Consider the following 24,791-nt stretch of genomic DNA (forward strand, 5'->3'; position numbering starts at 1 on the left):
AAGGAATTAATTTCAGGTGGTTATCAAATAAAGAAACTCAACATTGCTGCATCTTACAAATACTTGAGATTACAAATGTATATGGGGCCAATTCACAGAACCAACTTAAGACAAAATCCTAAACTTACTACCATTTACTCATTTTGGTATTCACAGAAGGCACTTACTCATTTTGGTATTCATAGAAGGCACTTACTCATCAATGAGTAAGTGCCTTCTGTGAATACCAAAATGAGTAAGTGCCTTCTGTGAATACCAAAATGGTAGTAATTTCCTTCCTGCCATTCTGATCTCTTCTATGTCTGTTTCAATCTACATTTTCTTCTTGCCTCTAAACTTAGACCACTTCACACTACTCAAACATTAAAGAGTGTGAAGTGCATCACAATTGAACCTTTTCTATTGAAGCCTATAGTTACACCATTCACTAAAACTGTAAGCTTCTCGTCATGTTTCCTTTTTCATGATTTATCAGCCCAAAAGCACAGATGTAGAAGTTACAAAGGCTATTGATAATCGTGATCTTAAACTCTAGCACTGAATGAAAGTTAACCAAATGAAACCTAAAAAAAACTATGGACCTCCTTCTTCCTCGTGTTTATTCTATAGTTTGCAGTGATCAGGAAGACAGGTTCTGGTGATGGGCTGCTGTAGTCCACAGGAGTTCTGGGCATTACAAACAATTACCCAAAGGAATTACTCATCCACTCAATGTGGAACATTATATAAGTGCAGGCAACTTCCATCAGCTTATACGTCATCTACTACAAATTATCTTTCCTTTTTCAGGTACTTTTCTATTTGCTGTTTACAAATAGCAAACATTTGGACCAATCTATAAAAATCACGGGGTTCATGACATCAAAGCAGTGAGGCCTTAAACAATCTTTCACTTCTCTCATGAAGTAAAGATGTCAGTGCCCCCCCCAGCTCTAAGTATAATAAATGCATTAATTAACTTATTGATGAGGTTGCATCTCTTAATAGAAAAATAACATCTAAACCTTTCAAGATAAATACTATTCAATTTTCAGTTATGTTTATTACTGTTTTTAGTCTCTTCAAGAGGACAAAATAACTATGCTAAGCACATTAAAAAATCTAAATCAAATGTCAATCAAAAATGCCACATCAGACTCACATAAAATACCAATAAGTAATAGTAAATAGCTGCTCCTAAATCACTTAAACACCGTAAGACAAAATTCAGTACCTAGTCAAAAAGCTGTTAAAAATTAAAAAATTCAATAGCAAACAGCCAGGAAAGGTGAGAGAGTAAAAACGTATGTGAATCCTCCACATATTTTATGTAATTCTGTTAAAAGAACAGCCATAGCAGTTTCCTTTGAATTATTGTGCATGCAGGGGAACCAAAGGCCTAATGATTCACTCTTGAGTACCTAAAGTACAAAACTGAGAGATTCAGTATTCAGTTGGAACGCTCTCCTGAGTTCCAGTGCCGCTTCCTAATTGTAAACCACTCATTCACATGAGATTTTCCTTTTTATCTTGTTACTATACTGTACTTATTTAGAGTTGGGAGTTTTCCATAAATTCTGATTCTGAAAGTAACAATTATTTTTGACAGTGCTTTATCTTGAGCCTGATTGATATTCAAGATTCTTATCTTCAGTATAAAATTCAAATATTGTAAGTTAGTTCATCTATAGAAGTCATTTCACGAGCGCAAATAATATAAGAGTTACATTTAGATTTAGAATGGCATCCTTAACAACCAGTTGATATGTTTGTTTCTATTTTATTGAGGTCCCTCAATATGCCAGTTGCAGTGCGAGAAAATAGGTATCCATATCTAATGACGACTGCTAGTCCCCTTACCTAAATGCTATATAAATCAAATTCACAGTGAATTGCCGGGATTGGTACAGACTGCTTCACAGTACAAAGAATCCAATGTTTTTTGCCCTCAGCTTTGCTCAAGAAGGATACTAAGTATTGTGTTAAAAATATAAACATGCAAAGAAAAGTAATAGACTTGTCAATATATATTGTCAAAACAAGTGTAAATTGACAGTTATCAATTCACACAGTGACATCATTTTGGGAGATAATGTTACTGTCATAATGTATCAGGAAGTTGATATTTCAACTGCAATATTTTGATACATTAGCCTGTTAAGGCCTGGTTTTGGCAAGTTCCTTTTAATAAGCAAAATAATTGATCTTATCACCCATCCTGTGAACAATCCAATGACTTCCTTTTGAAGCTAAATGACTCTACAACACGGCCTGTATCATTCACAGATCTTACTCACAGCACTCTTCTCTGTCTGATGGAAAAGCAGAAAAAATTGGGAGGCCAATGGTCACTTTGTATTAATTAATTCTTACTTCTGGAAACTCTGACGTTCACACATCAGCACACTGTGTTCAGGTGGTGCAAACAGAACGTCTAACTTTCTCCCTCCATTTGTATGCACCACCATCACTTTTGCAGCATTGAAGAAGACCCTTAAGCTGTTCTCTTCAAGATACATTTCTAAATTGGTTTAATCTAACTATGCTTATGACTTAAGCATTCTTCTTAAGATTTGCTTTCGGAGTCACTACCTGTTCTCTTTGCGTTAGGCTTTTTGCTTCTTTGATACCAGCTTTTGTATATCTTCAATATATTTTCTAATGTATCGTTGTTTTGCATTTTTCCTTTATGACCACTTGGTGTTGCCTTAAAAGCTGCTCCCTTTCCGCTCTCATCAGTTGTCTAACTCCTGCAACTCAGCTTTACTTGCTTTTATTTTAGTCTTCGTTTAAAGAGGACTCTTAAGACACTTAATCAGTTATCACTCCTCCAGTCATCTATCTTTCTTTCGTACTGTTCACCTTATTCACTTTTGTTAGTATAATTGCATATGCACAATGATTACTTGTATGCAAGTAGAGGCGCCTAATCATAACACTTCTGTAACTGATTCCTGCAATGCTTAGCTGTTTAATGCTACCAGGCCATGAAACCCTAAAAATGCCTACCGAAAAACCTTTTAAAAACGATCACGTATTCACCTTTTTGATTTTCAATTTAGCTTTGGAAATATTCAGATCACAAATGGTTGTATCATTTTGTTATGACCAAAAAGGTTTTTGATTACAATGAGCATATAACTAAAATTGTTTGTTGCATGTGCAGTGCACCCTTGATAATGCACGAATACCAATGTTGCTGACAACATATTTATGTTGAGACAAAGAGGTGTACGCAGTTCCTTGGAACATATTTATGTTATCATGTTCAGTGCCACTGAAAATCATGATCTCATCGAAATAAATGTATTTTGAAAACTGAAGTGTGGAATGGATTATTATTGACAATAATTATTTTAAACAAGAAACACAATTGCGTTTCTTCAAATACAGCTATTAAGATTTTATCAAACAGTTTTGTATTTAAAGGGCCATTCATTGTTGCCATATAACTGTTCTCTCTACCCAGTCCTACATCACTAATGTTGGAGCACTAGTGATGGATATTTGATGTCAGCTGAGATGTAAGCAAATAATCTCAATATAAATAATTATTGTTAGAAATGGGTGATTCTAGTTGCCAGGTTTGTACCCTGTCCAAGTAGGGACCCTTCCTTTTAGTCAGGATAAGGGACTTATACTCCTAAAGCGACCCATGCTCACCTCCTTGGTAGCTTGGCACGAGCAGTCAGGCTTATCTCAGAGGCAATGTGTAAAGTGTTTGACGCAACACACAGTAATACAGTGAAAACACTACAAAAGGACACCACACCAGTTTTAGAAAAATAGTCACTATTTATCTGTGTAAAACAAGACCAAAACGAAAATATCCCAACATACAGTAATAAAGATATGAATATTGCAAGAATCAACTTTAAATACAGTTCCTTGAAGCCAATAGCTCTATCTGAGGCTATCATGGCATTGTGAACAAACAAATCCAACATCCCGACCTCGAGGTCGCAGGCCAGCTACGGTATCAGGAAGACCCGCAAAGAGTACCTAGGAAATGCTGGGCTTAGGGGAACTTGCGATGAGCCCCGAAGAGGCGGTGGCAGCGGTATCAGCAAGAGTCGGCAGGTGTCAGTTCCAGAAGTCGGTGCAGGAGTCATCGGGCCCCTAAAGTCACGTGCTTTGCAGGTTGAACTCCCTGAGGTTGAAGTCAGGACTGCTGACGTCGATGGTGTCATGGCTTTGATGCGAAGCGGGAAGATGCAACATGCAGTGACCACATGTCACGGTACAGGCAGCAAGTTGGGGACGGTGTATGACTTTGTTGGTGAGACCAGGGCTTCGGTGTGAAGCAGGGCAATGCGTCATCCGGTCACAGATCACGGTGCACTTACCGCCATTGTCATTGCTGAAGCGATGTTGTCGGTAGACCTAAGTTTTGATGCCAACTCGGTGATGCTTCATGCAGTGCCCACAGATCCCGGTGCAAGCAGTGGCGTCAGTTGACGAGGATTGAGTCACCTTCTCCAGCTCGTCTTCTTGGCAGATTCCTTAGTCCAAAGGAGTTCAAAAGTTCTGGGGTCGGGCCCAATACTTACCAGTTCTGGCCTTTGAAGTTGGCAAGCTTCAAAGAAAAGTCCATCTTGCTCAAAAGATCCAGTTCTTTCCTGCTCTGTCCAAGACACACTCCAGGAGGTGGAGACTTCTTTGTGCAGGACAAGTGCAGCCCTATTCAAGTGCCAATGACAACTCCTCCCACTACTCTTAGCCCGGGAAGACCCATTAGCCTGGCGATGAGTCATCAGGATATGCAGGGCACACCTAAGCTTCCCTTTGTGTGACTGTCTAGAGTATATGCAGGAGGTCCCAGCTGTCAGCTACACAGATGTGGATTTCTCAGGCACAGAATTGTTAAGTAATAAAATACCCACTTTCTGAAAGTGCAATTTTCCAACACGCATTTAAAAATAATCTTCACTAAAAGGTGTATTTTTAGATTGTGAGTTCAGGCAACCCAAACTCCAACTTTCTATTATCTTCCAATAGGAATCTGCATTGGAAAGGTGTTTCCAGCCAGACCTCTCCCATGTTAACCTATGGAAGAGATAGCCTTTCAATAGTGAAAAACGAAATGCAAAGTATTTCATTACCAGTACATGTAAAAACACACCACTACATGTCCTACCTTTAAGTACAGTGCACACTGCCTATGAGGCTGCCTTGGGCCTACCTTAGGGGTGTCTTACATATAATATTTGGGAAGGGTTAGGCCTGGCAAGTGGGTGCACTTGCCTGGTCGAAATGGCAGTTTACAATGGTGTACACAGACACAACAGTTGCAGGACACATTTGAAGGCTTCTTGTGTGGGTGGAACAATTAGTGCTGCGGGGTCACTAGTAGCATTTGATTTACACCTATGCCCAATACTAAGGACTTACCATTAAATCAAATAAGCCAAGCATAGAAATACCAATCAATAGCACAATTTTACAGAGGGAACACTTGCACTTTAGCACTGATCAACAGTGGTAAATTACGCAGAGAAACCAAAGCAGCAAACACGAGGTTCAGCATACCATCCAAAGAGGAGGTCAGATAGCAAAAAGGCAGGGGGAATACACCAAAAGATACTGGGTCTAACAATGATTAATTATCATTACTTTAGTTCAGTCAATAAAGAGAGTTGAGCTAAAGATGTTTATTTTCAAATCTTCTAAGTATTCATTGTTGTATTGAAGTATTATTCTCCAAGTTTCATCATTACATGGTAATAAAATCAATTAGTCAATATTTGTAATAAGGTAAGTCAGTTTGGTAAATCAAAGTAAACAACAATACAATAAATGCAATATGTGCTTTCCATAAAGTAACCTCCCTTGTCTAAACTAAATTAAGATCAATGTGAGAAGGGTTAACAGTGTCAGTTCAGATACCCATGAAGAGAGAATAAAGCATAAGCATAAATCTTTAGGAGAATACACTGGGAAGTGTTCTCAGCTCAAATAACAGCAGGTCAAGAAATTAACTAAGAGTTCTCATAAAGAGATGTCCAAGAACCTGAGTACAGAGTCTCCTCTCAGAGAGTCTGGAAAAAGGGAACAGAACAAGATGCTGCTCTCAAAAGGATGAGTGGAAAGATCAATCAATCTGCTTGATAGAATGGTAAAGTCTGAAACAAGTCTAGGAACACACACTGATATAAACACATTTTCTATGTTGCAACATTTATATTATTTCTTCTTCATGTTGACCAATAAGATTTCAGTACACTCCTTGGAACAGGCCTACACCCCATCTTTTCACCCCAATACAATCCTCTTTTTTACCATGCATCCTTGAATGTTGCAGCACATCCTCCCAAGAATCATCCTTAATATCGTCTACATAATTTGCAATGTGAACCTCACTATCAGTTGTTCAATACAACAAATACCTATTCATTAACTAATAAACATTATCTTTCAAAATTGCAATGTCTGCAGCAAAGAGAAGACAAACAACATGCACAAATTTAGTCTATAGTAAAATACAAGCATTTCAGCATTAATGGGCCTTCATGTTAAATTATGGCATCTTCAATTAAGACAACTTATGAATCCATGATGTATCTCTTAATTTCAGGCCTATAAGTTTTGAGTATGGTTGCCTACAACAACGTTTGCATTAAACACACTTCATTTAAAAAATAAATTCCGCATATTTCATTTTTAGGTCGAGCCTATAACAGTAGCGCGCATGTGCTGCACGCTTTGCGAGGCATGCAGTAATGGAGTATGGAATGGAAGCTCAGTGGAAGCTCTGCCCACTCTCCGCCTATGTTTTTAATTGGCTTGTGTCATTGTGTTTCGTAAATGCTGCAGTTTGATTGATTATGAGGCTTGTTAGTCCCGCCATATTGTGGCCATGCCGTCATTTGTACCTTTCCATGGGTACTGGCCCCTTTACTTTGCGTTTTACACAGTACGGTATGTGTTATTTAGACTGTGAGCACTACTTTGTCACAAGCCTAACCCGCCCCCTTCTCCCCCCTTTTTCTCCCCTGCCCTACCCGCACTCCCGCTGTCTGTGCTTCCCCCCTTCTGTGATGCAATGCAATAGGTCTCGCGTAAATGTACGTCCTATTGCATTGCAAATGCTTGTTTAATTAAAGGTGATGTGTTATGTGTTTACTTGAAGTTTACTAACACGTGTATACAAAATCTTAAATAAAGCTGTGGTGACGGTCTAGTTGTCGCCGGCTAGCACCGGAACCGGAAGGCAAGAACAGGAACCGGAAGGCAGCCATCTTGTGTGGCGCCGGCCGGCTCAGTGATAGTCACGCAGTCCCGGCGCTCCGGGGAATAAATATCTTGAGCAAACATCCCCTGGGCTCCGCGTATTATTTGGTGCAAGCGAGGTTCCTACAATGGCGACGAGGCGGGACCTGAGCCAGAAATAAGCAGAACGGAAAAAAAAACAATAGGAACACACCAGCACCGGAGCATCAGGTGCAAATCCCGGAGCGCGGCAGAGGGCAACTGGCGGAGCAACGGCCCAACACGCAGCAGTACCCGCAACGCTTCACACTACAGGAGGAATACTACACTGCACCGACTACGACACTAGGGATACCACCCCGGCCAAAGGGCAGCCCGAAGTGGAAAACGCGGGACGAGAGCTTACAACGCGCAGAACCGGAGCAACGTGGCAAGCCCAGCACCATAGGCAGTAAAGAAGGGGAAGCACTGTCCAGCACCAAGAAACCCCCAGCCACGGCACGCTGGCGGATCAACAGGAGCGGGGTAAGGGGCCTAGCAAGGTGGACAGGGGTGGACTACGAGCAAACCCAGCAACTGAGGGGGCTGCAGGAGGCGCGGACAGCAGGGAGAAAAAGGAGGAGGACGGAGACGCCAAACAAGACCCAGGCAGCCCGCCCAACCATACTGTTCCTGCCCAAGCAGGCCCGGGAGGAAACGGAAGGATGGCAACACCGTCCACTTCCCTCACCCACAGGGTGCCCTTCCTTCCAAAAAGAGGAGAACCCACGATGCCTTGGGAAGATTGGAAGCGGTATTTCCTAAATTATCTAGAGGCACTGGAAGACGAAAGTGAAGCCACGTACACGAGCCTGAGGAGAAGGAAGATACTACTACATAATCTGGGCTCAGAAGGGCTGAGAGTGTTTGACACCATAGGCAAAGGTCCAAGGGATGCGACAGATACGGATGTATTCAGACATGCCATAGAGGACCTGGATGCGCACTACAGGCCTGTGGTATGTGTGGCTATAGACAGATACAATTTTTTCCAGAGAAAACAGGAAAGCGGAGAGACTGTCGATGAGTACGTGGCGGCGCTGCAGAAGTTAGCGCTGACGTGTAAATTTGGTACCCTCCACGACGACCTGGTAAGGGATCAAATCATGATGCATACGTCGAGCACGCACATTCAAGAGAAACTATGGGTGAACGGCGACGCTCCCCTTAAAGAGGTATGGGCCTTGGTGAAGAAGGCAGAGATGTCCAAACGATGTGCACAAGCAGCCAGGAAGGACACGGGAGGCACGCAAACGGTCTGTAGAGTCATGATGCACAGCAAAGGAGACAAACCCAGGCAACGGGAACCACCCAGGAGCCAAGACACCAGAAGAAGCCAACAGACAGCGGGAGCAACCCCGAAGACAGGAAGGGGAGGAAGACCAAGCTGCTACAGATGTGGAAGCGCATTGCACCTGGGCAACGACAAAGTATGTCCAGCGTTTAGGGCGAAGTGTGCGTTCTGCGGTGTATTTGGTCATTATGAGAAGGTGTGCCATCGGAAATCCAAGGGAGCCACCGTCAAATACATAGACCAAGGAGGTCTAGAAGAAGAAGAGGTGCAGGCGGAGGAAGAATACCTTGATGAAGTCCTCTACATCGACGCCCAAGTCCTGGACATGGGATGTAAGGAGTCAGACAAACCAAGGCTCAACATGCACATCGGTGGGGTACAGATTGACATAATAGCAGACTCAGGAGCCCCCATCACGATTGTTCAAAGACAGGTGTGGGAAGAGAAATTCATGACAAAGGTAAAGGAAGAACTGCGCCCCATGGATGTGAGACCAGTCACCTACACTGGACAGAGAATACCCATGGTGGTCTATTGCCCATTGCTATTTGAATTCAAAGGACGTCAAGCCACCTGTAAACTGTATGTAGCTGAGAAGGGACTGCCGGTGCTCAGCTGGAAAGATCAAGGCGCGCTGGGGATCCAGCTGAATCCAGGGGGTGTAGAAAAAGTGTTGCTGATGAATACGGGGGAAGGACGAGAGGATGAAGCCTGGCACAGAGAATATCCAAAAGTGTTCAGCGGACAGATAGGAGAATTGGCCAGGTTCAAGCACATGATACGGTTGAAAGAAGGAGCGAAACCTGTTATCCACAAGGTCCGAAACATTCCCTTCCGTTGCAGGGTGGCAGTACAAGAAGAACTTGATAGATTGGAGAAAAGTGGTGTAATACAGGCCATAGAGAGCGCGGAATGGTTGTCACCCTTAGTGGTAGCTCAAAAACCCAACGGGAAGGTGAGGCTGTGTGTAGACCTCAGGGAACTTAATAAAAACATTCTAATAGACAAATTTCCACTCCCACGCATGAATGAGATGCTTGCTAAGACGAAAGGAATAAAGTGGTTCTCGGCGGTGGACCTGTCCTCAGCCTACCATCAGGTAAAACTCCATCCCTCCAGCAGCCATCTTACGTCCTTCATAACACCTTTTGGATGTTACAAATTAGTGAGATTGCCGTTTGGATTGGCGTCTGCAGCAGCCGTATTTCAAAAGCTGATGCACAAACTCTTCCAAAAGGTGGAAGGAGTTCAATTTTTTCAAGATGATATCCTTGTAATGGGAAAATCCAAACTGGAGCACAATGAGAAACTGCACACCGTGCTACGCACATTACAAGAAAATGGACTCACCGCAGAGTGGACAAAGTGCAAATTTGGTGTGTCGTCAGTTACCTACCTGGGTCATGAAGTTAGCGAGAAAGGGATAGAGCCACATAGAGCCAACATGGAGGCGATAAGGAACGCGCCAGCCCCTGTGAAGAAAGAAGACGTCAGGTCGTTCCTGAGCATGGCCGAATTTTATAGTAAATTCATCCCCAACTTTGCCACCATGACACACTGCCTACGCCAATTGCTGAAGGAGAGGAACGGGTTCAAGTGGAACAAGGAAGAGCAGGAAGAATTTGAGGCCTTAAAGCAGGAAATGGGCGAAGCCATACCACTTAAAGGATTTGACCCGGCTGCAGAATCTATACTTACCACCGATGCCAGCGATCGGGGCCTGGGAGCAGTATTAATGCAAAGGTCGGACAAAGGAGAGCTATCAACAGTCAGCTTCGCGTCCAGATCCCTCGCACCGAATGAGGAGAAGTTCAGTGTCATCGAAAAAGAGATGCTAGCTGTGGTGTGGGCGATGGAACGCTTCCGACAATACCTGTGGGGAGCCAAGTTTTTGGTCCACACAGACCATAAACCCTTAATAAAGGTCCTGACATCTAATGGACATGCGCATGCCACCCTGAGGATAGCAAAAATGACACTAAGACTGTTAGACTTTGTGTACAAAGTGGAATATATACCAGGGCCTCAGAACAAAGTAGCAGACTTTCTGAATAGGGCGGCGGCCAAGGAAGGAGCCGACGAACAGGAGAAACCCGGATGGGAAGGCTACATGGTGGCGACCGTGCAGGACATGGAGCAAGTGATCAGTGCGCAGGAATGGGCAGAGGCCTACAGACTAGATGAAGACTTGGAAGTGATAAAAGGGTATGTCATGCATGGGTGGCCGGAGAAGAGGCACCTGAACGAGACATTGAGGAAGTACTGGGAAGTGAGAGATGAGCTGTCACTAGGGGAGGACCCCCTGTTCCTGCTCAGGGGTGATAAAGTCACCCCCCCCCCCCATGGACTCATAGAACACTTGATGGCGCTGCTACATGAAGGACACCAAGGGATCACGAAGACCAAAGCCCTAGCTAGACAGGCGTACTGGTGGCCGGCAATTGACGCTCAAGTGGAAAGGTATGTGAGAAATTGCGACTCCTGCTCCAAGGCGGACAAATCCCAAACCGTGATGAGGCCACAGTTAGGGAAGTTCGCCGTGCCCGGAGGCCTGTGGGAGATGGTGTCCATTGACATCATCGGACCCATCCTGAACATTGAAGGAATACAGAAGTACGCTATAGTATTAATTGACAGGTACTCCAAGTGGCCGGAGGTAGAAGTGAAGGAAACTGTGGACACCGAGGCGGTGTTAACGTTCTTGAATGCTATATTCATAAAGAAAGGTAACCCCAAGGTAATAACATGCGACAATGGGCCGCAGTTCGTCTCAGCCAAATGGGAAGCCTTCATGTCCAGGAATGGGATAGAAGTCAAGCACACTCCCATATACCACCCAGCTGGTAATGGACTGGTCGAGCGTTTCAACCGGGCAATAATGGGGACGGTCCAAGCAGCCATAAGTGACGGGCAAGATTGGGAGAAGGAGTTACCCAAGATGATATGGGCCTACCGTATCACACCAGGCAGCACAGGCTACAGCCCCTTTAAGGTATTGAGGGGTAGAGAGCCTTTCACAAAAGACAACATTGCTTGGAGGCAGATGGTAGTGCAGAGCAAATGGTCACCGGCAATAGTAAAGAGGAATCTGGAGAAAGCACAAGAGACGTACACTGAACATTTCAACAAGAGACGCAATGTGCAAGGAGTGACACTGGAGAGAGGAGACTGGGTGAGAGTAAAGGTAGCGACCATGAGAAGGAAAGGAGAGAGCAAGTTCACACCGCCCCTGCAGGTTTTAGAACCATACGCCAGATCGGCATTACTCAGCGATGGCAAGGTGTGGTCGCAGGACAGGATGGCGAAATGCAGCAAAATCCTGAGGTGGGGAGCGGGAGCAGACGGAGACATGGAAGGAGATGAAGATATGGTGAATGAGGAATGTCGAGGAAGGAGACAAGAGCAGGTCGAAGGAATGGTACAGCAAGTGGAGCAGACAGAGAACGAACATGGTGGGAACGATAGAGAGAGAGAGAAAGGAGGGAGTCCAAGTAGGAAAGAAAGGGACGAAGAGAGGTATGAAGAGAAACTGGAAGGAACTGAGACACGAGGCTTGTTCGCCGTCCCAGACGCACAAAGAGGCGGGAAGGATGAAGGAGTGGTGAGGACGAGAGTAGGAAGAATCGTGAGAACTCCCAAGAGGTTCAAGGACTTTACTATGGACATTAAGTAAGACTGTTTATGGCTAGCAAGCCATCATGGCGGACGGAGGCTGTTAGAGCTCCGGTGCCGCCGGGAGGAAACCACATCCTGCATGCCGTGAGGGGGGCCGTCCTATGCCATAAACGGTGGGATCCTGATAATAAAGTACCCAGCTCCGCTCGGCGGAGGTTTGGAGACTCCAGGACCTGCGGCTGTCAGACAAACCGCGCCGAGGCGCCTGTGGCCTGGTCCCACGTTGCGAGCCGGGGCCTCGAGTGCGGGCGGTGCCTGGGACTCAGACCGCTGCCTGCCGGGGGAGATCGGGGGCTGCCCTGAAACGTTCGGCTGACGCATTGCCTGCTTGCTGGCGGAGCCCGAGGTGCGGGCTGTGACCACCCCCCCCTTCGTTCCCCTGGTGTGCGCCTTGGTGGGTCTGGAGACAACTGCTCAGGGGGGGGTCCGGCGCATGGACGAAAGCCCTACCTGCGGGGAGCCTGGAGCTGCACCGCGCCGATGTCCGGGACCAAAGCCCGAAGGAACAACCACTGCGTGAGGGACACACGAAGACGCTGTGGAGGACGCTGCATCGCCCCGTCTGCTTCTCCCCACCTCCCTCCCCTCCCCCACCCCCGCCGCCATTGCTGATACTGGGGAGTCGTGGAGGAGGGTTCCTGTGTGTGCAGACGACCTGGACCGGGGCCGGAGAAGCGGGGAGAACCACTGACAGTGCCCTATGTGAGGTGAGAGGTGGTGTGCGAGTGGGAACAACCGGCCTGGGACTGCGCTACGCTGGAGGGGTGAAGATCCGGACGGGCCCAGTGGAAACGTGGGTACGGGCCCGAGGGATGAGTGGAGAAGCCCGGAAAGTCGCTGTTGTTGCCCTGGACGGAGAGTGCGGGGCTGCCCACCCCGGGTCCGGGGAGAGGGCGGAAGCGGGTGCCCGCCCCGCGAACTGACCCCTGATACCCCTTTCGAGTGACCGAGGGCGGGAGCGGCCTGCGACCTTCCAGGCACCGGTGCCCTACGGAGTGCCCCGTTGAAAACTCGATTGCCCACCGAGACCTGGAGGGGCTGCAGGGTTGGCCTGAGAGACTGAGTGGAGTAAGCACGGGTGGTGCAGGGTGTCTGTCCTGCGACGTGACCTCAGCCACTGGAAGGGCCTCTGAGCGGCCGACATGGTGCGGAAGGGTGCAAAGGCCACGGATGGCAGGGAAGGGACATCCGTGGGACCTACCCCGGACGCGGGTCTGGGTGGCCCCGCGCTTTTAACACTAACTCTACCCTCTTGGAAGACCAGCAGGGGGACAAGCTGGATCTAATACTCCAGGAAATCAGGGACTCTAGAGCCGCGATGGAGATGCAAATGGGGCCCCCCACCACTAATCTCTCACTGCTTAAAGCCGACCATGGTAAATTGGTGGACAAAGTCAAAGACCAAGGGGCGACGCTGGCGGACCTTGCCCCGACTGTGGCGGTACACTCCGATTCCATCCAACAAATCCAGCGCCAGGTGAAAACTCTCATGGAACGTGTGGAGGATGCGGAAGGCCGCAATCGCCGCAATAACTTACGCGTCATTGGCCTTCCGGAACGCAGCGAAGGGCCCCACGCGACGGAATTCATGGAACAATGGTTCCGAGATCACGTAGCTGCAGAGGGCCTGTCACCGTTCTTCTGTGTGGAGAGAGCACACAGGATCCCCACTGGACAACCGAGACCGGGACAGCCACTACGGCCGCTGATTGTGAAGATCCTTAATTACCGTGATAAGGACATATTGCTTAGACAGGCCCGGTTGAAATCCATCATAGAGTATGAAAATAGGCGTATCTCCCTATACCCGGATTATACCAACCAGGTGCAGAAACAGAGGTCATCATACTACGAGGTGAAAAAGAGACTGCAGAGAGCCAAACTCCGCTACGCCCTGTTATTCCCTGCGCGCCTCAAGGTTATTCACGACAATAAAACACACTTCTTTGAAAGCCCCACGGACGTGGAGGAGTGGCTGGAGGTGATGGATATTGGGGAGAGCCCGGACCCAACCCAGAGTTTGGCGGCCGGCAGATCCAGAGACGGATCGGGACATGCAGAGGACAGATCAGGTGCAGGTGGCACAGAACCGAAACAGCGCAAACCTACTCTCCATCAACAAAAGCAAGGACAGGAAGATGCTGTCGTACTGGTAGGCTCGTTCAGGGAAGACCGTGGGGCTATAAATACGGACACCGAGGACAGCACTGTCCACTCGGACTCGGAGAACAGTGTGGTGTTATTCCCGACTGTAACACCTAGAGCGGCAGATGAACTTTTGGACAACGACCAGGAGTAATTTCTAACACGGAAGGGACCTGGAACTTCAGGTCGCACTGGTATCCTTTTCCTTCATTATACTCAAAATGCACAGCTACGTCTTGGCGGGAGGAGGGGATCCACGAATGGGGTACATGAGTGTGAGTCTGTAGTGACATGTTGACCCTGGTAGTAGCCGGGTTGGGCTTTCTAATCATTGTCTTTACTACGCGGGTCTTACGCACCCCACGCTCACTTGCTACACAGGTACATTACGCTGTATAATTAGGACACATGTGTGCCCCCCCCCCCCAAAACGCGGCTAACAATAATTGACGATTATATGCTATCTCCCGGCGGCGCTGTTGAGCCGATAGCGCAGACAAGTATGGCCCTTTGGACACGGCCCAAGCCTAGCCAACCTCCCAGAAGCGTATACAACGTTGATTGTTTGGTTATGTACTACAGTTTCATGTTCGGCACAGCAGAGTTCCGAGGCTGCGCCTCCAGAGTTTGTGTTTGGGGAAGGGAGGGAACCGTCTCCGGGCTAGCACCGATAATGTACATGTTGCAATGTGAAATGTTATTTACTGTGATACCTGTATCGGGATATGGCGGAGGAGAAAGGGAAATATAGGCTGGTTACTTGGAATGTGCGGGGATTAGGAGCGGTACAGAAGCGACACAGAGTACATGCCTTCTTGCTCCGCCAGCGTGCACACATAATATTCCTGCAGGAGTCCCACCTAACGCAGTCCGAAGCGCATACGTTACGGAAAAAATGGAGAGGAACCATCTTTTCCACTACGTACTCTGCCTTCTCCAGGGGCGCCACAATATGGGTGAGGTACGGTACCCCTTTCGTAGAAATGGAGAGGAGGGTGGATGAACAGGGACCCTACATACTAGTAAAGGGCACACTAGATGGTACAATGGTGGTCTTGGGTAGCATCTATGCCCCGAACTTTGAGCAGGACAGATTTCTTACAACCGTCGGCCGGGCCCTGGCAGACTGGATAGATATCCCCTGGATCCTGGGGGGTGACTGGAACATGATACTAGATGTAAACCTGGACAGATCACACCCCCCTCCAGGCGACAGGTGTACATAAACTGTCTGACACATTTCGGACATGGATTCAGGGATGGGGCATGAGGGATGTATGGCAGATGCTACACCCGGCACACAAAGAATATTCGTACTATTCCCCATTGCATAACCTACATACCCGGCTGGATAGATTCCGCTGCACCAACTCCTTACTGCCAAAATGTACGTCCTCAGCCTATCTCGCCAAAACCTTTTCGGACCATAGGCCGCAAACACTAGACCTACACTGGGGTAGGATACCCTCACCGGTCCCCACCTGGAGGCTTAACCCCTCCCTACTTGAAGATGGCCCGTTCCGCACACACCTTGCCGACACATTGACCAATTACTTCCAGGAAAATTGGGACTCTACGTCCTCGAACTTGGTGGTATGGGACGCAATGAAGGCTGTGCTCAGGGGCGCTGCGATAGGCAGACAGGTGGGAGCCAGACAGGAAATCCATGGCAAACTATGTGACGTGGAGGACCGCTTGAAAAAGCTTGAGACTGAGGCAGGGAATGACCCAGAGCGCAGGGGTGACTTACAATTGTGTAACATGGAGCATACAGAAACCCTAGAAACCTTACGGGTCATAGACTATGGGGACTATCTGAGACGACAGCAGGCGGAGGCGGATAGATCCGGGACACTGCTAGCTCGTCTGATCCGAGACACCCCTGAGGTCCCGGTAATCACGAGTATCCGGGATGGAACAGGCAGACAGGTGCATACGCAACTAGAGATCAATACTGTGTTCAAGACCCATCTGGAGGGACTCTATGCTCCTCCCCCTGCAGATACCAGAGATGATATGTTAGAATTCCTAGGAGACTTGACATTTCCGACCCTGACCCGCGACATTCAAACGACCCTAGCCGGACCCATAACGCAACAGGAAATAAAAGTAGCTATCCACACACTGAACCGGGGTAAGACTCCGGGCATAGATGGGCTGCCGGGGGAGTTCTACCAAACCTACTCCGAGACCCTGGTACCTATCTTAGAACGAATTTACAAAACTGCTTTTGAGGTCGGCCATCTGCCGGTCACGACCATGCAGGCCTTGGTGATATCTATTCCGAAACCCGGCAGAGACACCCTTGACGTGACCAACTATAGACCCCTCTCCATGCTCTCCTCGGAGTATAAAATACTCAGCAAAGCTATTGCCTTACGAATACAAGCTCATCTACCTGGCCTGATCCACACTGACCAATGTGGCTTCCTCCCAGAGAGAAGCACCTCTCAAAATACGCGACGGCTACACGCCCTTATGACGACCACCCCACAAGAACTGCCGCACGCGGGCTGCATAGCCCTAGATCTCCGACAGGCGTTTGATTCCCTGTCATGGGACTTTATGTTTGAAGTTCTAGGCCGATTCGGCTTCCCGGATGCCCTGATAAACTGGATTTGGCTGTTATATACGAACCCAACGGCTAGAGCACGAACTGGCGGACACACCTCGGACAGTTATAACGTTCCCAGGGGCACCCGACAGGGATGCCCGCTGTCGCCATTGCTGTTCGTACTTACATTAGAACCCCTGGCGATTGCACTCCGAAATTGGGCAGCGGAGACGGGCATACCAGTTGGGGATACCCATAACTTGCTCTCCATATATGCCTTCGATATACTGGTGTTCCTCCGTAATTTACAGGGTGATCATTCCCAACTAGCGACCATCTTTGAACGATTTGAGAAACTCTATGGCCTGGCCATAAACCCAAGTAAATCCCTGGGCTTCTTTTTCCGGGGATGGACAGCAGCCTACCCATGTACAGTTTGGACCCTATGAGATCCAGGTAGCGCCCACCACGTTCAAATATCTTGGTACCAACGTATATCGGAGTCCCGAAGACCAGATTGAGGGTAATGTGCGGAGAGCAATTAATGGCCTTCGAGGTAGCGTGAACTTTTGGACATCCCTGCCCCTCTCTGTAATGGGCCGGGTGGCGATCTCAAAGATGGTCCTGCTCCCCCGGATATTGTACTACTTCGTAAACCTGCCGGTGCTACTCCCACAACAAATTTTTACCATGTTGAACACGCTACTCATCAATCTCATTTGGGGATCAGGAAGACGGCGTATCAGTCTCATAAAACTACAACTGAATACCAGACAAGTGGGTCTGGGAGTACCAGACCTACGTAGCTACTACTACGCAAGCCAACTCCAATGGTTGACACAATGGGTGGCGGGTAGGAACCTACATGAGATTGCTTATACAGCAGGCAGACTGGCACGCGGAGATCTCCACTCCATTTTACTGCCTGCTGCCAAGATCCCCAGAGACTACCACCCCCTCCTACGCGTAGCTCTGAGATTTTGGCGAAAAGCACTGCGGTACACGGTGGGGACCACCCCCTACGCGGACAACATTCCCCTACTAGGACTCCCAACACCACAAGGGAACTTGTCACGAAGCAGATTGCAACCCTGGACGGCGGCCGGGGTGGACAGGGTAGGAGACCTGTTTGGGGACGACACTTTACTGGATCATGCCTCTTTTGCGCAATACACAGGTGCCCCGCAACGACTGTACCTTATACACTCCTCGGTGACCTCCTATGTGAGACGCACCTGGGCCCCACAACGCACCAAACCAGTCCAGCACGAACTGGTTCATCTCCTCCACTATATAGGAACGGGTGGACACCTAGTACGATGGCTCTATGTGGGCATTAGAGAACACGCAGCTCTGCCCCTTACCACCCTTAAGGAGATTTGGGCTACAGATACAGGGGAGGCCATAACAGATGGAAACTGGAAGATTATCCTGGGTCATCATAGGAGGGTGTCCAGAAATGTTAAATTCAAATTTATACAAGCCATGGTCCTACATAGAGCATATCTCACCCCCCAAAGGCTCCACATGATATTCCCTGCCACCCCCAACAACTGCCCTAGATGTCAGGAGGACGAGGCAAACATTCTCCACATGTTATGGTCATGCCCGAGAATACGCAACTACTGGGGGACGATCAGACATACACTATACTCAGTAACAGCCCTGCAGATCCCTGAAGGGGCGCTACCCTGCCTCATAGGCCATAGGAAGAGAACTAAGACCTGTAAGGCGCAACTGAAATTTCTGGACTTAGCCTACTTGTTGGCACTTAGAGTTCTCACTATGCGGTGGAAGTCACCCAGATCCCCAAATGTAGAAATGTGGCGGTCAGATGTGTTGAAATGGGGCAAAGCGGAGAGGAATAGAAGGGCCTTCGTAGATTTCCTGTTGCGCAGGAATGGAACCAAATGCTGATGGAGCTGGAGAATGAGGACCTAGAGTTGTCACAGTGATATCCAGTCTGTTGTATGCCAGACCCATGGACTCTCCGCACAAGCAGATACGTAGACAGGATGTGTTAATTAACCAGGCCTGACGACTGTAATATCTTCTAAGAAACACTGAAAGCTAATGTGTCCCACTTAAGGAATGTGTACAAAGGAATAGCCGGGAGACAGGGTGGGGGGAGGAAAGGGTTTGAGGGACAGTTTATGGGCAGGCGATACTGCAATTTGATTGTTACTACTTATTGATGTGATGAAACCATGTCTGGCAAAAATGTATGACGTGATGAACACTTGGATTCGGTTATACTATGCCTAAGTTAAGTTAAAGAAAACGGAAAAGACAGATGCAATGTAACCTGTACACATGTAACTTGGAGAAACTGTCACAGTCATGAATAAAGAGTTTTAAAAAAAAGTAAGACTGTTTATTCCTGTTATGTGTTGTTAGTTGCATAAAGGGGGGAGATATGTGGTGACGGTCTAGTTGTCGCCGGCTAGCGCCGGAACCGGAAGGCAAGAACAGGAACCGGAAGGCGGCCATCTTGTGTGGCGCCGGCCGGCTCAGTGATAGTCATGCAGTCCCGGCGCTCCGGGGAATAAATATCTTGAGCAAACATCCCCTGGGCTCTTATTATTTGGTGCAAGCGAGGTTCCTACAAAAGCGTTTAATATTCGAAACAGAATGAAGCGATCAGCCATCTTTGACTGGTGATCATTAGAATGGCCTGGGGCAGCAAATCACCATTTGTGGTACACAGTATTAACTTTGTGTAAGGAGTGCATTTAATAATTTCAATTAAAGTAAGCCTGAGGAGCGAATTACAGTATATAGCCACAGGCTATATTATAAAAATTAGAATTTTATGGAAACAAACGGGTTATTTGCGCCCCTACTTTTCATTATATACAACATCTGAACCTTTCCCATTAAAACATGGCTGATACTTTATGTCGCCGCTGGGAGGTTTGTGGGACTGTTACAGTCCTTTCTCCGTTATTACTGCAGACCCATCTATTAGCTGGTGTTTCTGGTTGTTTGGCTCGGGTGGCAATCGATTAACTGCTCTCTAGTGCTGGTGCAGGTAGGAGGGCAAGTCTCATTCCTTATGTTTTCTTCGCTTCCGCTTTCTCCTTCAAGCTCTCCTTTTGTTGGGGCGCCGTGAACCTCTTAGCTGCAGTTTCAGTATCTCTTTTCTTATTTGTGAAATTTGACCTGCCTGTTTTACCTTTTGACTCTTAACCCCCATCTGAAGCAAAGATAGCTGTATATTCAGATTTTAAATTATTGAATCTAAGAGACCTCTGTTCCGTAATTGACCTGGACACGGGGAAGGCAAGTGTAAAATGTCTTATTTTGGTCATGCAGTACATGTCTATATTTTGTCGTTCGAAACATTGAGAAACGGCAGAGAGTGTTGTCTCCCCAGATGCTGGTTTCAGATTGTGCTAAAGTCACAAGTGTGTCCACCCAGATGCTGTGGCAGATTGAGATGTAACTCTTCTTAGGTAGGGGGCATAGAGAAAAAGGAAGACACAGACCGAGGGAAAGAAATTTACTTAGAGAGGCAGATTGAAAGATAGATTGTGAATTATGCTAAGGCAATAAAGATACATGGACATAGAAACTGGTAATGATGGATAGTTCATAATTAGATGTATTAAAACGTCATTAGAAGGAAAGGTATGTTCATTCAGTCCAGTGTCTGCCTGTCTCTTCATTTATTTCCCTTACTCTACCTTTCTTTGTAGTGTGTCTATCGCTCTTTCTCTCTCCTTTTCTTTCTCAGTCTGTCCGTATTTCTTTTTTTAGGTTGAGCCTAGCTGCAGCACGCATGCCCTGCTCACACTGCGAGGCGTGCAGTAGTCGAGTATGCTGTGTAAGCCTCGTCTTATCTCTGCCCATATTTTTGATTGGCTGGTGTCATTGTCCTTAGTAAATGCTATCCTCCGATTCATTATGAGGCTTGTTAGTCCCTCCTGGTAACCGACCTGTCTCCATTTGTGACCACGAATGACAACTGGATCTTTCTTGGTTCTGTACACGGTCGGCTTTATCTAGGGGGTGAGCACTATTTTGTTTATGGCCACTTGTGAGGACAATGGCGGCTGCTATATATTTTTTTAATTTGTATCCTGAGCCCGGCGCCCGCTGTAGGGACACAACGTTCAGTTTATTTATTCTAATTTAATACTGGGCTCAGCGTTCACTTCTGGGTAACCGCTCTCTGTTGATTTTTTTTTTAACTTCTATAGTGAGCGCGGTGCCCGCTTCAGGTACACCACGTTCAGTTTTTTTTTTTAACTGTAATACTGAGCGCGGCGCCGCTTCAAGGACACTCTGCTCCGTTTCTTTCTTTTTTTTATATTAAGACTGAGTGCTGCACCGTTAAAGTTTAAAAAAAGAAACCGAGTGCGGTGTCCTTGAAGCGGCTCAGTGCTCAATTTTACGCTTAAACAAGTATTTGCAATGCAATAGGTCTCACATTTACGCGAGTTTAAGCTATTGGCATTGTAAACGATAATGCCTTTTATTTATGTTTTATAAAGCAAAAATAATAGGCATTGTCGTTTACAATTCCAATTGCTTAACCCCTCCCACGCTCATGACGAGCTCAGCTCGTCATGAGCCACAGTGCTCGTGTGCTCATGACGAGCTGAGCTCGTCATAACGGTCCGAACGCTTGCATGCGGAGCTAATTCCCCCGCTGTGCTGAACGTTCTTAAAAACGGGTGTGGCCGTAACGAGCTCAGCTCGTCATGAGCACACGAGCACCGTGGCTCATGATGAGCTGAGCTCGCCATGAGCACCGGGGCTCTGTGCGCGCCCCCCCTCCTCCCAGCACAGCGGGGTAATTAGCCCCGCAGGCAAGGGGTTAAACTTGCGTAAATGCGAGACCTATTGCTTTGCAAATCCTGTTAGTAAAGCACTTTGTAAATAATTACATTTGTGTTGGCACTCACAATCTCCAAAGATAAACATTCATGAATGTTCCTTTGTTTAATGATGTCTGCTGGTGTTTTGGCTTTTGTAGTTCGGACTGGACTGTTCCCATGGGGCACAGGGTCAGCGCTGATTTGCATATCGCCATTGTCTAACCCAGGGTGGTGTGGAGTGGAAAAACGATGGATTTGGGCCCAGATCTTTGGACTGGGGTGAATGTGTGACATTGATCCACATTCTGTCCATCACTGTTGTGTTTGCAATTACCGCTCTAAGTGTACTGGGGATGCTCAGACGTGAGTCCCAGGCACTCCACACCACTGGAATCAAGCTAGCCTGGCTGATGAGAGGTGTTACCTCGAAACCGGGCCGGTCCTCGGATGCTTGTTTCCGTTCTGGGAAGGACATGGCTTTTGTAGTTCGGACTGGACTGTTCCCATGGGGCACAGGGTCAGCGCTGATTTGCATATCGCCATTGTCTAACCCAGGGTGGTGTGGAGTGGAAAAACGATGGATTTGGGCCCAGATCTTTGGACTGGGGTGAATGTGTGACATTGATCCACATTCTGTCCATCACTGTTGTGTTTGCAATTACCGCTCTAAGTGTACTGGGGATGCTCAGACGTGAGTCCCAGGCACTCCACACCACTGGAATCAAGCTAGCCGGGCTGATGAGAGGTGTTACCTCGAAACCGGGCCGGTCCTCGGATGCTTGTTTCCGTTCTGGGAAGGACATGGCTTTTGTAGTTCGGACTGGACTGTTCCCATGGGGCACAGGGTCAGCGCTGATTTGCATATCGCCATTGTCTAACCCAGGGTGGTGTGGAGTGGAAAAACGATGGATTTGGGCCCAGATCTTTGGACTGGGGTGAATGTGTGACATTGATCCACATTCTGTCCATCACTGTTGTGTTTGCAATTACTGCTGGTGTTTTAAGGCATGTGCGAACTTCATTTACAGGATGACCCCTGACATATGCAGAAAAATAATGTTAAATATTGAAAAGAATATCTCACGTTTTTGAATCTACACGAGAAAGCCGAATATGGATCAAAAAAATTATTGAAAAATAACAGTAATTTAAAGCTCTTTCATGCTAAATAAGTTTACTTTTTTCTCCTCCAGCTGCCCCTAGACAGTGCATTGAGCTCCACTTTGATGAGAAGTACGCTATTGAACATTCATGGGAGTGCAAATTCGATCACATTGAAGTACGAGATGGACCGTTTGGATTTTCCCCAATTATTGGACGTTACTGCGGAGAGCAAAACCCACCTTTTATAAAATCTAGTGGCAGGTTCCTATGGATTAAGTTTTTTGCTGATGGAGAGCTAGAATCATCAGGATTTTCTGCGCGTTATAACTTCACACAAGGTATGTGAAATATTTCCTTTGAAAATATGCTACCTTTACGATATTAGAATGTATATTCTGGCGAATTACGAAGGCGACATATTTGTTATGTCACTTTAATAAAGGTGTGTGCAGCCAGCGAAGAAACTGAAGAATTAGACGTCGCCAGACATCTATAAATAGAATCCTGCTAATATAGTTAGAATACGGCTAAAATATGATTGTTTCCACCTAGTTGGTTTTGATGGCGCTATTTCATTGGAATTGCAGTCATTTATACAGGGAATGCATTGAGCTGTTTGTTTAATGTGTGACTGGTTGTACAAGAAATTTCATTGACATCTTAATTCGTTATCCTTATAACATATGCAATTTTTGCCAACAAAAGACCTTGTGGATTAATACACTGCGGTGACTTAAATGCATCCACTTTGATAGATGTAGACGTTTGTATTAGAACATAATTGCAGGTTAGTAGAGAGGGAGGTTTGATTGTTTCGACGTTTAGCGCTTTTAAATTAAAACCAGAAAGTATTTTTTTCTTTTTAATTAAAATCTCATGCGTTCAAATTGTTTAATTTGCAAGACCAGACTGATTATCTAGCAAAGTTGAATGAAGGCCAAAAGAAATTGAACGAACTTGGAATATGAATGGACATGCTTTGCTGGGATAAAGGTTAAGATGCATTCATCAGGACCCATGTTTTTCTATTTTAGAAGCATAATAAAGTAGGCCAGGTTCAGCAAGCGATACTGCACATTCAGGATTTGATCCTGGCTATGATTTAGTAGAAATGACCAGGTACTGGTGTATCCGATAGAAGAAAAACTAAGTTTGGGTGGATTCTAGTGCTGATTCTACCATCATCTCATTAAATTATATTTTCACCTTCTAAAAATTGAGAAAATATCTCAAACCCCAACAATTAGTGAGAACAGTTGATAGGTGCATTTCTAATCATCTTGCATAGTTGCTGTGCCACAGTGCATATTTTTTTAAGTTTTATATAATCAAGGATAGCATAAGTTAGCCATCACAGGAGAAGATGTTTGAAAATAATTTTGCTTAATTTTATTTACACACGACATATGATGATCAAGCGAAGGGGGGGGGATTCCTAATAAATGTTAGTATTATGAACTGCTAATTCACATGCTAATTGGTGGGATGTTTTGTGCCAACACTGCTGATCCGTATGCATTCTTTTGCACTATAGCGTAGTGACTGTTGTCTATTTAATCGCCATGTGGTCAATATTGCCAATATTGCCTGTAGGGACATCATTGTTTCTGATTAGTCAAGTGGTGAAGTAGATTAGCAAATTTGCACCATTATAATTATATCAATGTTCCCAAGTTTTTTAGCACTCCCGCCAATTCGATGCTTGTAATTATGATCCTATTAGTTTAAATATCTATTAAGGACTGATGATAGTTTCCAGTTATCATCATCAGAAAGTTGAGTTATGTGCCGAACATAAGTGCTACTGTGCAGTGTGGCATTCAGCAGGGCAGGGGTTGAATTTAGTGCACTGCATGACTAATTTTGCAATTAGACTGAGCAGTTTTTCACTGACATATACACTGACCACACAAAGCAAAATTGTGCAGTCGCTAATGATTGCAAGAACAAATCAGGTTAAAGGAAAAAG

General features: G+C 46.4%; 1 protein-coding gene across 2 annotated transcripts in view; it reads left to right on the forward strand.

The window, feature by feature from the left end:
• NETO1 (neuropilin and tolloid like 1) overlaps positions 1-24,791 on the forward strand; it is a 770,367-nt gene that overhangs the window by 76,321 nt on the left and 669,255 nt on the right. For both annotated transcript variants that reach the window (XM_078687516.1, XM_078687517.1), the window contains exon 4: positions 22,912-23,160. In XM_078687516.1, coding sequence (XP_078543642.1) covers positions 22,912-23,160 — 249 coding nt within the window. The remainder of the gene's footprint in view (positions 1-22,911; positions 23,161-24,791) is intronic.

This window comes from Lissotriton helveticus, chromosome 4_1 (assembly GCF_964261635.1).
Source record: "Lissotriton helveticus chromosome 4_1, aLisHel1.1, whole genome shotgun sequence".
Taxonomy (NCBI): Eukaryota; Metazoa; Chordata; class Amphibia; order Caudata; family Salamandridae; genus Lissotriton; species Lissotriton helveticus.